The sequence below is a fragment of the Gopherus flavomarginatus genome, chromosome 5, assembly GCF_025201925.1.
Source record: "Gopherus flavomarginatus isolate rGopFla2 chromosome 5, rGopFla2.mat.asm, whole genome shotgun sequence".
NCBI lineage: Eukaryota > Metazoa > Chordata > Testudines > Testudinidae > Gopherus > Gopherus flavomarginatus.
The window spans coordinates 50514709-50529700 of NC_066621.1; the positions used below are offsets into that span (position 1 = coordinate 50514709).

Consider the following 14992-nt stretch of genomic DNA (forward strand, 5'->3'; position numbering starts at 1 on the left):
TCTGCTAGTCCTTTCACATCAACAACTGTTGGGAAGAACACCCTGGGCAAAGCCAAGCAGCTGCAATGTCAGCAGCACGTCACTTTATCTTGCAGTTCCGCAGACTTCCCCAGAAGAGAAGGTGCAGGGCAAGTCTGGGTGAACCATTGTCCCTTTCATTCCTCTCAGTGCATCTGGCAGAACTGGCACTTCTGAACAGAGCCTAAATCCTTCCTCAACTTCCCCTTTCACTCGCTACTACCTCTTGCTCAACACGCTGTCCGTTACCTAACCTCCACTTGGTCGCTCTGTCTTTTGCTCCGCAGAGATGGCTGGTGATAGCTACTGTGGATTCAGGTGAGGGGACAATGCCTGGGGTTAAGAAGGCAACCAGGCTGTGGACTTGATGCTTCTGATTGTTGGCCTGGCAGTATCCGCAGCCTGCCTGGATACCAGCTGCATGTGCTAGTATCTAACTGAGGAGGGAGGTGTGCTTTTGTTCACTGTCTTGTGTTGTGATCAGTGCCTGGCTGGCCCACGCCCCTTCACCAGAGTTTGTTGTGTGTTAGTTCTGTGGAGCCCCTGCCAACACAATGTTGCTCTCTGTTCTCCTCTAGTGGTTAGGTCAGGTATATGGGTTTAAGTCCTATACTGCCTTCAAGCTAATGACCTCTTCCTTTCACTCAGGCAATAGAAGTGCTTATGCTTTTAGAGCCAGAGTTCCCTGTTTCATTGCTTGCAGATGACCAGTCCTGAGGCACGGCTACATAAACGCAACTTTGTTCAGTAGCAGTACAGCTTAAGGCGCGAAACATCCTTGCACCAGCCCCGCTCATGGGTGTGGATATTTCACGGCCCTGAGCGACTTAGTTATACTGGTTCTGTAGTGTAGACCTGGCCCTTGCCTCCCCAGAGTTGCAGCAGCTTAGAGATACCTAGTAATTCCTTTTTGCTTGGGGTTTTTATCCCCTTCTTGCTACATGCTTTGAGCTGCAAACTCAGCTGATAGGAGGAGTCCACTTGCATGACTGATCTTCACTGGGAGGAGAGCAGAACAACAATAAGTCTTTTGTCCTCTTGTTGACAATTCCTCAATTGTTGTAAGAGCCACCCGTAATCTCTCTGGTATTGATGGGCAGCCTCTTTCGATGGGGTCATAACAGTTTCTGTAGAAGAGCAGCTCTTCATGCTAATGTCACTCTCCAGTACTGTACAGCAATGCATACAGTATCAGAGGCTCACAATACAACTGTTCCAATATTACATCACAGTATGGAACCCCGCTATTGAGAGTAAGATTAATGCATGCAGCAACTCGCATGCATTCAGTAGTCTAAACACTTTATTATAATTCTAATACCTATTTGATCAGTATTGACCCACAAGTGAGCCAAATGGATTCCAGCTGTGTCTAGTTTAGATATGGAGACCTTGCTGTGACCTGGCAAATGCCTTGCAGTGTCAGTCATTTTAGTGCCTCTGGAAAATCAAGCCATGAGCCTCTTTCTAAATGCTTCAAAGAAATATGTGCAGTGGGTACCCTGGGCTGGGGCTACCTTTTAGAGATGGGCAGAGGGGATGTGTACCTAGCTTGGGTCTAGAGCTGTTTGGAATCTTTGCATCTTGAAAAAAGTTGCACAATTTCCCTCCTTTTTCCTCTTGCCCTACTTTTGACAATGTAGATTTGAATGTTTGGCTTTATCGTTGCTGGGTTTCCATTCTCCTTTGGCTGAATTCCAGTGGTTCCATTAGTTTCTACTGGTGAGAGAAAAAAGCAGGTAGAAAAATGGTATCAAAAAGAAAAAAGGAGCCGTATGGACAGACGGGCAGGCAGGAGTGTGAGTGAGTGTGTGTGTGTGTGTGTGTAAATGGTTCTTGTACCCTAATGAATAATGCAGACTGTCCTGTAGTTGGAAATCAAATTCTCCCAGAAGGTGGCTGGGGAACAAAAGAACAAGGGGGAGAAATCCCCTTGAGCTCAAGCTAGTCTTGCCCAACCTCAGACCACACAAGTTAGCTCAAATGGCCTCAAAATTAGAAGGGATCTCGGTTACAGCCTACTTGGATGAGGAAGTCCAGCTCTGGAGCTCAGGGAGATGGGGTAGGGCTCTCCTCCTGCTCCATACATCTGGAACTAGAAACGTGGAGGCATTATTTCTTGTTGTCTTTGCAGTTGAGACTGGAGCAGGAACTCTGTAGCAAGGAGAAGTGACATTTACTACTTAGTTCTTACCAGTCTTCCTCCGCCATTACTGTACTGACCACCTCTCATGCTGTGCCTTAGCCGCAGGCCCATTTCAGATGGGACTCTGCGTTTGACATGAAGGTTGAGAAATTGGAGGCGTGAGGTTATGAAAGTGCTCTCCTGTCTGTGTAATGCTGGCATCTTGTATCTAGCACCGAGTTCGCTGTGGAGAAGCTGGATTGCACTGCAGAAGTTGTTTAGAAGGGAAGTTGCCTCATGTAATTAAGTACAGTACATGGAGCCAAACCGATGTGATAAACAGCCTAGGGCCTGATCCAAAGCCCACTGAAATCAATGGAAAGGATCCTATTGACTTAAATAGGCTTTGGGTCCAGCTCCTGCTGCTGGAATGAATGTGGACTAGTGGACAGAACACTGGGCTGGGAGTCAGGAGACTTGGCTCCTATTCCCAGCTCTGCCATTGACCCTGGACAAATCTCTCTGCCTCTTTTTTTTTTTTTTTTCTCCTCCCACCCTCAGTCTGTTTCGGCTGTAAGTCACTGCCCTGAAGAGCTATGTCATGCTCTGTGCGTACAGCACCTAGTTCAATGGGGCATCTGTCTTAAGTTGCGGCTTTTATGTGCCACCATAATGCAAACAATGATTAAAAAGTAGACCTGATTTGCCTTCTGTTTTTGAATGATTTCATCTATGTCTTAGTATAAACTTCCCAAAATGTTTGTAATTCTTCTTACTGTTTTATTGGCCAGTTCTGCCATGCACTAGCTTCTCATTAAACCAAAATCTACTTGTCCTAAATAGTATATCTGTATTTGCACAGTATTTTTAGAACTCCAGTTGCATGTTGGGCCATTACTAATAAAGCTGGTGTTTTAAAGGTACAGGACACCAGATTTTCTGTAGGTTTGAAACACCCATTTCCCTTTCCAAAGGCTTCTTTCCTTCCCCACGTCTAGGTCTCCAAGACACTCCTATGAGGAAGAGGACAGTGGTCTGAGGGAAGCTGAAGTCAAGCTGGAGCAGGTCCAGCTGAATCAGGAGGCCCCGGAGGAGATTCCTGGGGAAAACGAGGAGATGAGGCAGGAGCCACTGGAGACGGAGGAGCCTCAGCAACTTTTTGAGGAAGAATGCATTCAAGAGCAGAAGCAAGAAGAAGAGGAGGAGGAGAAAGCTGGGCAGGAGGTCAGGGCAGAAATATTGGATCTATGATCTCTCTTGGTATGGCTGTGACTTCATGGGGGACCCATCCATCATGTGGGTAGACACATCGCAGTAATGTCTAAAACAGGGCTTGTACTTGTGGTACATACCTATCCCAGTAGCTTACAAGGGTCACACTAGTGCACACCCTGCCTTACGATGCTGCAGCACGTCTGCCCCAGCAGTTTGCTTTGGTATAGCTGCAGCTATGCAAGCACCCCCAGTTACATGTAGCTTAAATGTGTAGAGACCACTTTCATGTTTACTGGCTCCTTTCTTCTCTCCTCCCCTCCCAAAAATCAGTCACTGCACATAATAGAGAACTTAGTGCTGCTCTGACAAGCAGCACCACAAGGCCTGTAATTCTGTGTTCTAAGTTCTCTGCTGTGGTATCTGTTCTGCCCCTTATCATTCAGTATGGAGAGTGTAGGACTGGAGAAACTAATAAAGCCACAGATACAGGACTCTTAAGGAAATTCTGAACCTGTGTGTTCAGAACACCTTCCCCGCCCCCTCCTTTTTTTGGTCCCATATTCTGAGAAGCCTTGGCCTGATCTTCTAATAGATCTGAAAATGGGGTCCAGCATTTTTGCCTTCCATCCACTAGGGGTGTCTGTGCTGTATATAGTTCAAGGCATGGTGTGGCCCTGGTAAACAAGGGAGACAAAGATGGAACTGCAAGATGTATGGAAGCCTGTCTGTGTCGCTTTTAGTAGTAATAAATGTTCAAGATGGACTGTGATTGCATATATCATGACATCCCTCTTATTAGGGGGTGTTATGGCTTCGTAGCTCCTCAGAATAAATGCAGTTACTTTCCCTGTCCTCTGCCTGAGAGTGGGCATGTATAATCCTTTCTGATGGGGGCTGGGCAAAATTGGTAGGAAACGTCTGTGAAAGCTCATGCAGAATGCCTCATCAGTTCACTTTGTGACCTTGCACCTGTGGAGAGAAGGGAAGAAAAAAAAAGTCTTTTTAAATGACAACCGGGAGAATGAATTTTTCACATGTGAAAGAAAGGTCAGAGTACCTTTGCCCAAAGCTTCACTTGTGGGGGTGGGTCTGACGCTTGTTACAGCAGGCATTTAATCAGCTTTGCTCCTGATCTGCTCATTCTTTGCATGCAGGAGAAAAAGAGGAGAAGGAATGAGGAGGAGGAGACACCAGAAAAACGCCAGAAAGCACCGAGCACCTCCAGCGTGGAAGGGGAAGAGGATGAACAATGTGATGGCCAGTCCCCAACGAGTTCCACAACAGTACGTGCTGCTAAGAATGCTCTGAGTCGCAAGTGCACTTAGAGCTGGCCTAAACCTTAGCGCGAGGCGACCTGGCAGCCTGCTCTGAGACTGGTGTGGCTATGTAGTGGGGAGGAAAGATGGTCTAATAGTTAAGACCTCAGGAGATCTGGATTCACTTGCCAGCTCTACCACAAACTTCCAGCATGACCTTGGGGAAGTCACTTGCTCTCTATGCTTCACTTGTAAAATGTGCGTAGTACTTTCTCCATCTGTTTGTCTTGTCTACTTAAGCAGTCAGCTCCTGAGAGCAGGGATTGCCTCTCCCTATGGGGATGTACAGCATCTGGCACAATGGTGCCCTGGTCTCAACTGGGGCCTCTAAAAACTTTTATAATACAAAGCAGTAGTAACCCTGGCCATCTTCTACCTTCACGAATTTAATCAAACTGATAGTCTGTGGATACGCAGCCCTGTGTATCCAGATATGGTAGGTATATGGGGAAAATGGCTCTTTCTTTCTTCTGTCAGAGTTAATCTTGTTGGCCACGGATTAGGATGGAGCATGAGGAGTCTAGTGCCTGCAGATTTCATTAGTCTTTGGTGTGATGGCTGAGCGTTCAAGTGGCCTCTTATGCACCTGTTAGCATTGTGCTCCCCTAGTGGCTCTTAAACCCCATGCTGCCTGCATGTGACTCAATGTTGCCTGGCCACGGAGAGTTACGTCACTTTCAAAAGGTGTGACAAGAAACATGTAGCAAAGGGAGTGTTTCGTCTGTAACTGTTGGAGGAGCTGCTCAGATGGGCAGCAGAGCTTTGTTACATTACAGGAAATATTAACAATAAAAGTCAAACTTCTGGGGAGCAATAGAACTATCTGGATTCTGGCCCCAGTCTATTTGCATTGTGATGCATGATGGGAATGTGTGTGTGACTATCAAGCCAGGAAGTAAAAACCCTCACTACACTGAGAGAGGGGAATGGGTGGTATGTGAGCAAAAAAGAAATCTATGGACTTCAGTGAGACTAGAATTGGGCTTGTGCTTCTGAAAAATCCCACCCTACCTTTTGGTACTAGGGACAGACGCTTTCTTGCAGTGCAACCCCCAAATCCCTATATCTTCCTATGGAATTGTTGCTAAGAACAATCCCGTACACAGCAGGGAAGGGGTTAAATATCCACTGCCTCTGAAGGGGCCTTTATGGTGTTGGTGGGGAAGCTTCCCCACCGAGCAGGCTGGGGAGAGAGGTGCTTTCATTCAGGGGAGAGAGGTGCTTATAATCTTTGCAAAGCAGAAAGGAGTTCTTATGCACAAGCAGTTGAAGGAATTTTGTTTAAACTGTATATACTTAAAAGCCTGGATTATCCATAAGAAACCAAGAATGGAATCATTCCATAACATGACTGGTTTGGAAAGGCACGAGCCTGTGGGGAGAGTAATAGGATTAGGACATAAATGCTCTTTCAGTTTTAACCACAGTGCTGACTACTGGCCTGAGATGGGGAAACTCACTCCTTTAGCTCAGTCAGTTGAAGCTGTGTCTCTTAGGTCCAGAGGTCCTGGGTGGGAGGGTGAGGTCTTAGCATAACAAGTAGCAGTATGAGACTTCAAAGGCCTCTGTGGCCAGGAAAGGGGGATTTAAAAAATGAGAGCAATGGAGGAATGAAGGGGTTCTCAAGGCATGAAGTAGCCAGCCACAGAAGAAGGGAAGCTAGGCACCTGAAGTCTTGCCCTAGACTTTCTTTATGGCCTGGAGCCAGGAGGTCAGCTAGATATTTATAATGTTCCCTTCTGTCCTCTAAACGAATAGAGAAGTTCTGCAAATTCATGAATGTGAGGGTCTGGGCTGAGGAGTAGGGTTCAGGTGAGTGAGCAGTGAAGAAAGGCTGTGAATAGAGTGTCCTGCAGAAATGAAGCAACTTCTCCAGTTTGTACTTGTGATAGCTCTCTGTGGACCTGGGAGCAGTGTTAGTGCTGGAGTCTTGGTGGGGGAATGGAACAAGAGAGCAATCCCTTGTTCCTGTATAGTGCCTCTCCTCCAAGGATTACAAAACTTACTGTAAATACCCAATAGATGCGGGTTCTGATGCGCTATCCCTATTCTTTAGAAGGCCAGACACAGATGGTGATCTGCAACTTGCCCAAGATGCCAATTAACTTGCTGCTTGATCTGGGAACAGAACCCAGAGGGCTGATTCTCTGTCCTGTCCCTTTTACACCAGTGTAAGGTGCTGCCTGGTTGGAATGGTCGTGTGCAGCACACACTTGGCACAGGAGCCAATGACTGCACAAGGGGCAGAGTGACAGAGGCTTAGAGCCCAGATCTCTGGATTCACAGTCATGAACTCAAACTGCAAACACCCCCCAGCCTCTCAAATGTTGCCGCTCTGACAGGCTAAGCCCTGCTGATAAAGGAATAATTTTCCAGAGCAGAAAATGGACATATGTACTATTCAGCGAGAGGTGCATTTTACAGACAAAATCCCCAAACAAGTATGCTATAAACCAGCAAAACAATCATCCTAATGCATCTCTGTTTGCAGATGCCCTTAAGCTCTATTACTTTAAACAGCCTTTTCTAATCTATCTTGCGTATGTCCACGTAGCAATTTGGACAGTCACCAAGAAGACAAGTTTGTCTTGTCAGATGCTTTATTGCTCAGTGACCTCTGAAGGTGTATTAAAACCCTTCTGCTTTGCAGCTTTTACTACTCGTCTCCCTCTGCTAATGAGTGCACAGTTCTCCTACTGCACGCGGATGTGTGTGCAGGGTGAATCACTGTCACGGGGCTTCCGATTCTTGGTTTTGTAGGATTCCCTGGTAGTAAGGAATATACTACATGCTGGCTTGAAGGCTCCTGCTCCCTGTGCAGTGCAGAAGGCTCTGCTGGTTAAATCACTCCTCTGTCTTGGAGCCTCCTTGCAGTGGAATGGCCAGTGTAAACTATGTACCTTCACAGATGCCATTTTCGTCCATCTTCCACTTTTTCCTGCCTTTGTGTTTTTTTTTTCCTCTTGTCTTTACCTTTATCTATACCTGCCTCTTCCATTCTACTCATTACCAAGAGCCTATGTGAGTCTTACAGTGGAGAGGCCCTGCAGCTTGGCCCCAGGGTCACCCATGTGCTGGAATATGATGGGATGGGAGGAGAGAAGCTTGCTGGTCAAGTTGCTGCTTACATTGGCAGCCTACATGCATGTTAGCTACTCCTGTGGCCAGATGAATTAGTGACCCTCGGAGAACAGGATCAGGCTTTGGCTGCAGTGGGGAATGGACTAGGTACAGATGTCCTGCAGCTTTTCCTCCTGCACTCTGCTCAATATGTGACTCTTCCTTCACAATGGGGGTGGGGAATCACTGGGCTGGAAACGTGGGGGGAAGCTTTTTAAAATACAGATGTTTGACTCTTCACTGCAGTTCATCCTCTGATGCTCTGGAAGCTCACTTTCCTGATAGCTCTTCCACTTTGAAGCCACCTCCAGAACTTGTTGGTCCAGCATCATCAGGTCTGCAGCATCTACCATCATTGCTGTTGCAGTTGAAGATGCCACCTCTTGACTGCAAAGTGGGGAGTTATAGGGACACCCAAGGGGGCTGGCTGACTGGTTCTGTCATTCCAGGGTACAGGTAGGGAGGTGGGAGGAAACAAGATACTTTTGAAACAACCCCAAATTTCTCAGTTAGGGGTGGGGAGAACTCACTGATTTGAGTTATGGCCAATTAAGATGAGGGACTCAGGGCAGCAGGGAAAACTGATGTCTCTTCTTTCTCATATCTTCCCATTTAGATCATCGATCGAACTGAATCCCTGAACCGCTCCATAAAGAAAAGGTAATTCTCCTTCCACTGATTGACCTGTTGGTAAGTCTCCACTGGGCTTTGACTTGGGTATTGCTGTAACACAGACCTGCACCTGAACTAAAGACGCAATTCCAAGTGATCATGCTGGAGGGCTGTGCTGGTGGGTTGAGGGGGAACAATGTCCTATTGCTTAGTGGGTCACTTGGACATCTTTCAGAACCAGCATTTGTGACGTGGGATGGAGGTGAAACTAGTGGCTTCTTCCCAAAGAGGCTTGGGTAGACTTCACTCTGATGAGCTTAAGGCAATAAGACTTAATTCTTCCTTCCTTCTTTCTTCAGCAACAGTGTGAAGAAGACTCAGCCACTACTTCCTGTTTCCAAGATTGATGACAGACTGGAGCAGTACACTCATGCCATCGAGGTGATGCTCTTGATCATATAGGTGGCATGCTCTCGACCCCGAGCCCCATATAGGCTCTATTCTATTCTGCATAGTCTTCACCTCCTTTGGTCCTTGTAGACTCTGCCCTAGCAGCTAGCTACAATAATACTAGAAGGGATTGAATCTAATACTCCTAAATCCTTCCATGCTCTTTAATTCATCAGGATAAGGAATCGTGTATCTTTTGAGCAGGAGTGCTGGAGATGTGAACAAGCCATTTTCTCCTATCTTACTACACCAGATGAGGGCTGTCTCCTCCCTGCACCTCTGTCCTGAATTGGCACAATGTTCTTCTACTTAGCCTCCATATTCTTGTTTTGTTTCTGTCCCTTGACTCTGTAGTTAATGTATCCATCGGAATGATTATTTACAACCTCCTTTCTCCAAGAATCTAGTTACAAAAATCTGCAAGTGCTCGGAACACTTTCACTTTGATTTGCTTTGTTTCCAGACATCCGAGAAGGTTCAGAAACTCGTCCGACAATCTTCCCTTGAACTTGCCACCACAAGCATGGTTGTAGCCAGCACAAAAAGCCTCTGGGAGACTGGAGAGGTTGCAGCTCAATCCTCTGTTAAGTCACCATCCTGTAAGGTAAGACTGCTTAGCTTTATATGCCCAGCCAGCTCTGCTGCAGGAGAAGGGGTATAGCTCTTTGTTTCATAGCCGCTGACTTCTGCTCCCACCAGTGGGTGCTCGACCCCCCACTTTGCCCCCCAGCCCCGCCCTGACTCCATCCCTTCCATGAGGTCCTGCCCCACCCACATTCAAACCAAAGTCTCTGCCCCTCCCTGCCCCTATTCCGACTCTTTACCCAAATCCCTGCCCCAGCCCTGCCTCCTCCCCCTCGCTCCCAGAGCTCGCTATGCTGCCAAACAGCTGTTTGACGGTGCTAGGAGGTAGGCAGAGGAGCAGGGATATGGCATGCTCAAGGTGGGAGGCGGGGGAGGAGGGGAACTTGGCTACCAGTGGGTGCAGAGCACCCACTAACTTTTCCCCGTAGGTGCTCCAGCCCCAGAGCACCCACGGAGTCAGTGCTTATGCTTTGTTTAATGTCAGAGGGCTGCCCCTGCGTCTAACCGCATGAACTTCAGAGAGAAAACTTGCCCTGCTACATGGTTGGCTGGGTTTACTCAAATTATTCAGGTGCATATCACTGTGGAGCAGGGACTTAAAAGAACAATAGTATCAGGAGTAGCAATGTCAGGTTAAAACCACATTCTTCCCCTCTTCTACTGACATCCATGATGTTAAAACTTTCAGATGCTCTGTCCCTACTGCCTACAGTTCACTAAAGCTTTGTCTGTACCTGTATTAGCCCCAGCCACAATAATGCAAATACCAAGGAAACTGGTTTTGTTTATCCCGGCTTGAAATGGAGTTAAACTGAACGGCTGGAAACAGTTGTTTCCTTGTCTGCACTAGGAGCTACCCCAGTTGCTGCGTATTGATGGCTCAGTGGGGTCTAATCCAAGTACAGGCAAGTTGTAAATTTTAAGCAATGGAAAGAATTGACTCTCCATTTCTAGTGAATTGCATTTTCTGGTTCAAGTGCTGACACAATGATGCAACATCTAGGTTGCAAAGGCCTCAAGGCAAAAATGTCTCTCTGAAAACTCTTTCACTTAAAGCTTCCTAGGAAAGAAACTTTCCTATTAGTACTTCTTAATATTGTAAACCCTTTCCTCTACAAAACCTACCTCTTGGGCCTTCGATCCAGTGTTCTGGTAAAATACCAAATGTTGGAGGATGGTTAAGAAAAGGGGAGTCTCAAGCCCCCTGGTATGCAGCCATGTTCCTGCCCAGTGTGACTCTACCCAATCACATGGCCAAATATAGTTATTGGGCAGATGGCTTCAGTCGGTGTGAAATGAACAAAGGCAGCTTTCAGCTGTGTCGGTGGCAGGGTGATGAGATTGATTCTTATGTCCCCAGGATATTGTGGCTGGAGATATTGTGAATAAGCGAAGCATGTGGGAACAGAAGGGTACCCCCAAAAATGAAGGCAACATCAAGGTAAGCAGCTTCTTCCTAGGTGTCTCTGTTATAGCACTTGCTTTCTGGTATTGGGGCTGTCATAAACAGATAGCTAAGGGTTAATGTCTCTTTCACCTGAAGCACCTGACCAGAGGACCAATCAGGAAACCGGATTTTTTCAACTTTGGGTGGAGGGAAGTTTGTGTCTAAGTCTTTGTTTTCTGCCTGCCTGCTTTCTCTGAGCTTTGGAGAAGTAGTTTCTACTTTCTAGTCTTCTGTTTCTAAGTGTAAGGACAAAGAGATCAGCGAGTAAGTTATATGGTTTCTTTTCTTTGATATTTGCATGAATATAAGTGCTGGAGTGCTTTGATTTGTATTCTTTTGAATAAGGCTGTTTATTCAATATTCTTTTAAGCAATTGACCCTGTATTGTATCATCTTAATACAGAGAGCCCATTTGTATGTATTTTTCTTTCTTTTTATATAAAGCTTTCTTTTAAGACCTGTTGGAGTTTTTCTTTACTTCAGGGAAATTGAGTCTGTACTCACCAGGGAATTGGTGGGAGGAAGAAATCAGGGGGGGAGATCTGTGTGTGTTGGATTTGCTAGCCTGATTTTGCATTCCCTCTGGGGGAATAGGAAAGTACTTTTTGTTTCCAGGATTGAGAACAGAGAGGGGAAGTCACTCTGTGTAGTTTCACAGAGCTTGTGTCTGTATATCTCTCCAGGAGCACCTGGAGGGGGGAAGGGAAAAAGGATTATTTCCCTTTGTTGTGAGACTCAAGGGATTTGGGTCTTGGGGTCCCCAGGGAAGGTTTTTCAGAGGGACCAGAGTGCCCCAAAACACTCTAATTTTTTGGGTGGTGGCAGCAAGTACCAGGTCCAAGCTGGTAACTAAGCTTGGAGGTTTTCATGCTAACCCCCATATTTTGGACGCTAAGGTCCAAATCTGGGACTAAGGTTATGACAGGGGCTGAGTTTGTTCAAGAGAATTCTCTCTTAGGTCAGAGGGGGAGAGAAAGGAGAAGGATGCTTGTATGTTGGAGCATAGACTGAGGTTGTCTACTAACAGAAGCATAGGTGTAGGCTAGGCCAAAGGAGGTATCCTCCATGGCAGTGACAGGAAGGCATGCTTTCCTTTTCTAAACGTATCTGTTGTAAGAAACATCCCCACTAATTTAACAAAGGGCTGGGACCAAAGCCCAAGATTCTCCCCCCGCCCCCCAGACTCTATCATTTGCATTTGAACTGAAACTCTGCAGGTTGGCCTAATTAATAGTTGTTGTTTTTTAAATTTTAAATAATAGCCTAACTCTCTGGAAGTGCAGAGTGGCTTAGATACCTGGGGTTCTGTTTCTGGGCTGTCTGCTAGTTCTGAAAAATGTGGAGGCCTCTAAGGATGCATGGGCATAGTGGATTAAAAGGTACTTACCCACGATTGAGAATAGCCCTGGCTCCATAGAACTTCAGCTCTGACGCTGCATCTCTTTTTGGTATGGGGTTACTGGAGAGGTTAGACTGAGCTACATCTTACCATTGTGTTATCTGGCAGTTCCAATAATTATCCTTCACCATTATTATTTTATTGTATGTATTTGTCTAGGCAAAGAGATGGTAGGAACAAGCTCTCGCCCCAGGTGGGAATCTGGGCCACATTAAAATATTGAAGGTGGATAACCTCACTTGCTGCTCAGACTTCAGTTTATTTGACCTTTTTTTTTTTTTTTTAAGTTTCTTAAATATTAAGAAACTTATTTGCGTTGGTTGAGATACAGGCTGGGAGATGGACACCTGAGGAAAGGCCCTAATCCTCCCTTCTCTTCTCCCATTCAGACCACCGCTTCTGGCAAGAAGTACAAGTTTGTAGCGACTGGACATGGCCAGTACAAGAAGGTGTTGATAGATGATGCAACAGAGCAATAGCGTGTGTGGAGTACCAATCAACCAGGTAGGTTAGACACAATCTCTGACTGTAAGAGAACCACCTCGTACTTCTCTGGCAGGACAGCTAGGATGATTCAGCACAATAAGCATAAAATCTGTTTCTTCAGCCTATACGTTCTGCATTGCCAGCCAGACTTGGGTGTGTTGGAAGGTACTGTATGGACAAAGGGTGGGTTCCTACTTCTCGGCAAACAATCCTCTTTGAGGTAGAAGAGGGGCATGCACGAAGAAATTCTTTCTAGCAGCTGTGCAGAGTAGGATGCCCATGTTAGCTGCAACTAGAAAACTTACCTTGCAGATCAGACTATTTATTGAAGCTACTGACCTCAGCCCCACTTACAGTAAAAGTGCCTTGGCTGAACTAGACATAGCTTAATCTGATCTCTTATGCTGTAAAGAGTAAGAACTGAAAGTGCGGGGGGTAGCTGGAGTTCTTTCTAGAGTGTCATGGAAGCTGACCAAGTCCTCTGTGTCCAGTGTGTTTATGGGACCTGATCCGGTGACCATTGAGATCAATGAAAGGATTCCTATTGACTTCAGTGGCATTTGGATCAGGCCTATGCTTGCGGGTGGGGTAGGGGAGTGATCTTGTGAAAATGTGCACTGTTTCTAGGTAGACAAGTGGTGCAGAAGGAATGGTCTAGTCACATTAAGCATGGAGGGGAAGAGTGTAGATGTTATCTGTGCCCACTTGAAACCCAGAGACTGTTCCCCACCCTCTCAGGACCATGTTGCTTGTATTAATAGATATCCCTGTGCTATCTTAAGTGGCCAGTAGTAGAAGACTCAAGGGCAAAGAAGAGCTTGCTTCGAGTAGTGTGATAATGGCAAAGCACCCTGAGTGTCTGACGCTCTGTGCAGGAAAAAACAGCATTTGACTTCTCATGAAACTTTTTATTGACTTTCCAAGCTTTATGTAGAGCTCAGTCTTTACAAAAGGACCTCTTCCTTTCATTGCTCCCTAATAACCACACGCATTCCCATCCCATTGGATTGTGTATCCAGACATGAAGGCCTACAGGCCACTTCATGACCATACCCACCTCTCTGCTCCTCGTTTCTAAAACCTGCTTCAACTCTCTGCTTTCATCATTTACCTTGTCCTCTAAATCCACATAGATTCCCCTTGCTGTACTCTCCTTTCATGTGCCAAGCCTGGCTTTGCTGAGCTTGGCTCTCCTAGGTGCGGTTAAACTTCATTATCTGAGCTCCTGCAGCTCACATTAAGGGGTTTTCCTCCCCATCCAGGGAAACAAACCACTTCATTAGTTTGAGCCTGTCTAGGAGATTTAGACTCCTGTCTCTGAATCACTCAGTCCCTCATTGAAAGGCAAACAGGCAATGACTAGACCTCCCCTAGGACAGCCATAGCCAATACTCTAAATGGTGAGGGCTTGGCACAGTTGCCCCACAGTCCTGCTGTTCAGTCTCTTTCTCTGGCTCCAAATGTTTGTACTTAAAGACAAAAAGGTTAAAATGGCTTTGGGTGCTGGGCTTCACCTCTGTTTTCGCTTGCTTCTGTGACTGTTTCATGTCTTGAGTGTCTCTCCTCTCCCTACCTATCTTGTTTTGGCACTTCTCTTCTCCCTTCCTCATCACACAGTCCCCTTTCACACTCTGGTTTTCTGCTCAAGGAGGCCTGGGGAGCCCCATGATGCTACTTGTTAAGCAACTGGAAGGCTTACTATAAAGTGTCACAGGGCAGGTGTTGAGCATTCTTCCCCGCACCCTCCACTTTTGAGTTGCTTCCTCTTGGCAGGCTCATGAAACAAGAGGTTGTCTCCAAGTGATGGCCTGTACAGTTACTGATTTGGCTGCCACCACATATCTTAGTAACTTCAACCACACATTGAAGAGGTTTACCAAAGGTCTAGCCCAGTATACTGTCTTCCAACAGTGGCCAATTGCAGGTGCCCCAGAAGGAACGAGCAGGACAGGTAATCATCAAGTGATCCATCCATGTTGCCCATTCCCAGCTTCTGGCAAACAGAGGCTAGGGACACCATCCCTGCCCATCCTGGCTAATAGTTTATTGATTGACCTATTCTCCCTAAACTTATCTAGTTCTTCTTTTGAATGCTGCTATAGTCTTGGCCTTTACAACATTTTCTGGCAAGGAGTTCCACAGGTTGACTCTGTTGTGTGGAAAAAATACTTCCTTTTGTTTGTTTTAAACCTGCTGCCTATTAATTTCATTTGATGACC

The 14992-nt window shown here is 46.3% G+C and overlaps 1 protein-coding gene across 3 annotated transcripts in view; it reads left to right on the forward strand.

The window, feature by feature from the left end:
• LSP1 (lymphocyte specific protein 1) overlaps window positions 1–14992 on the forward strand; it is a 512003-nt gene that overhangs the window by 481766 nt on the left and 15245 nt on the right. For all 3 annotated transcript variants that reach the window (XM_050953725.1, XM_050953727.1, XM_050953726.1), the window contains 7 exons: window positions 3142–3367; window positions 4513–4641; window positions 8411–8454; window positions 8766–8847; window positions 9320–9460; window positions 10802–10882; window positions 12677–12791. In XM_050953725.1, the coding sequence (XP_050809682.1) occupies window positions 3142–3367; window positions 4513–4641; window positions 8411–8454; window positions 8766–8847; window positions 9320–9460; window positions 10802–10882; window positions 12677–12766 (793 nt within the window). In that variant the 3' untranslated portion in view covers window positions 12767–12791. The remainder of the gene's footprint in view (window positions 1–3141; window positions 3368–4512; window positions 4642–8410; window positions 8455–8765; window positions 8848–9319; window positions 9461–10801; window positions 10883–12676; window positions 12792–14992) is intronic.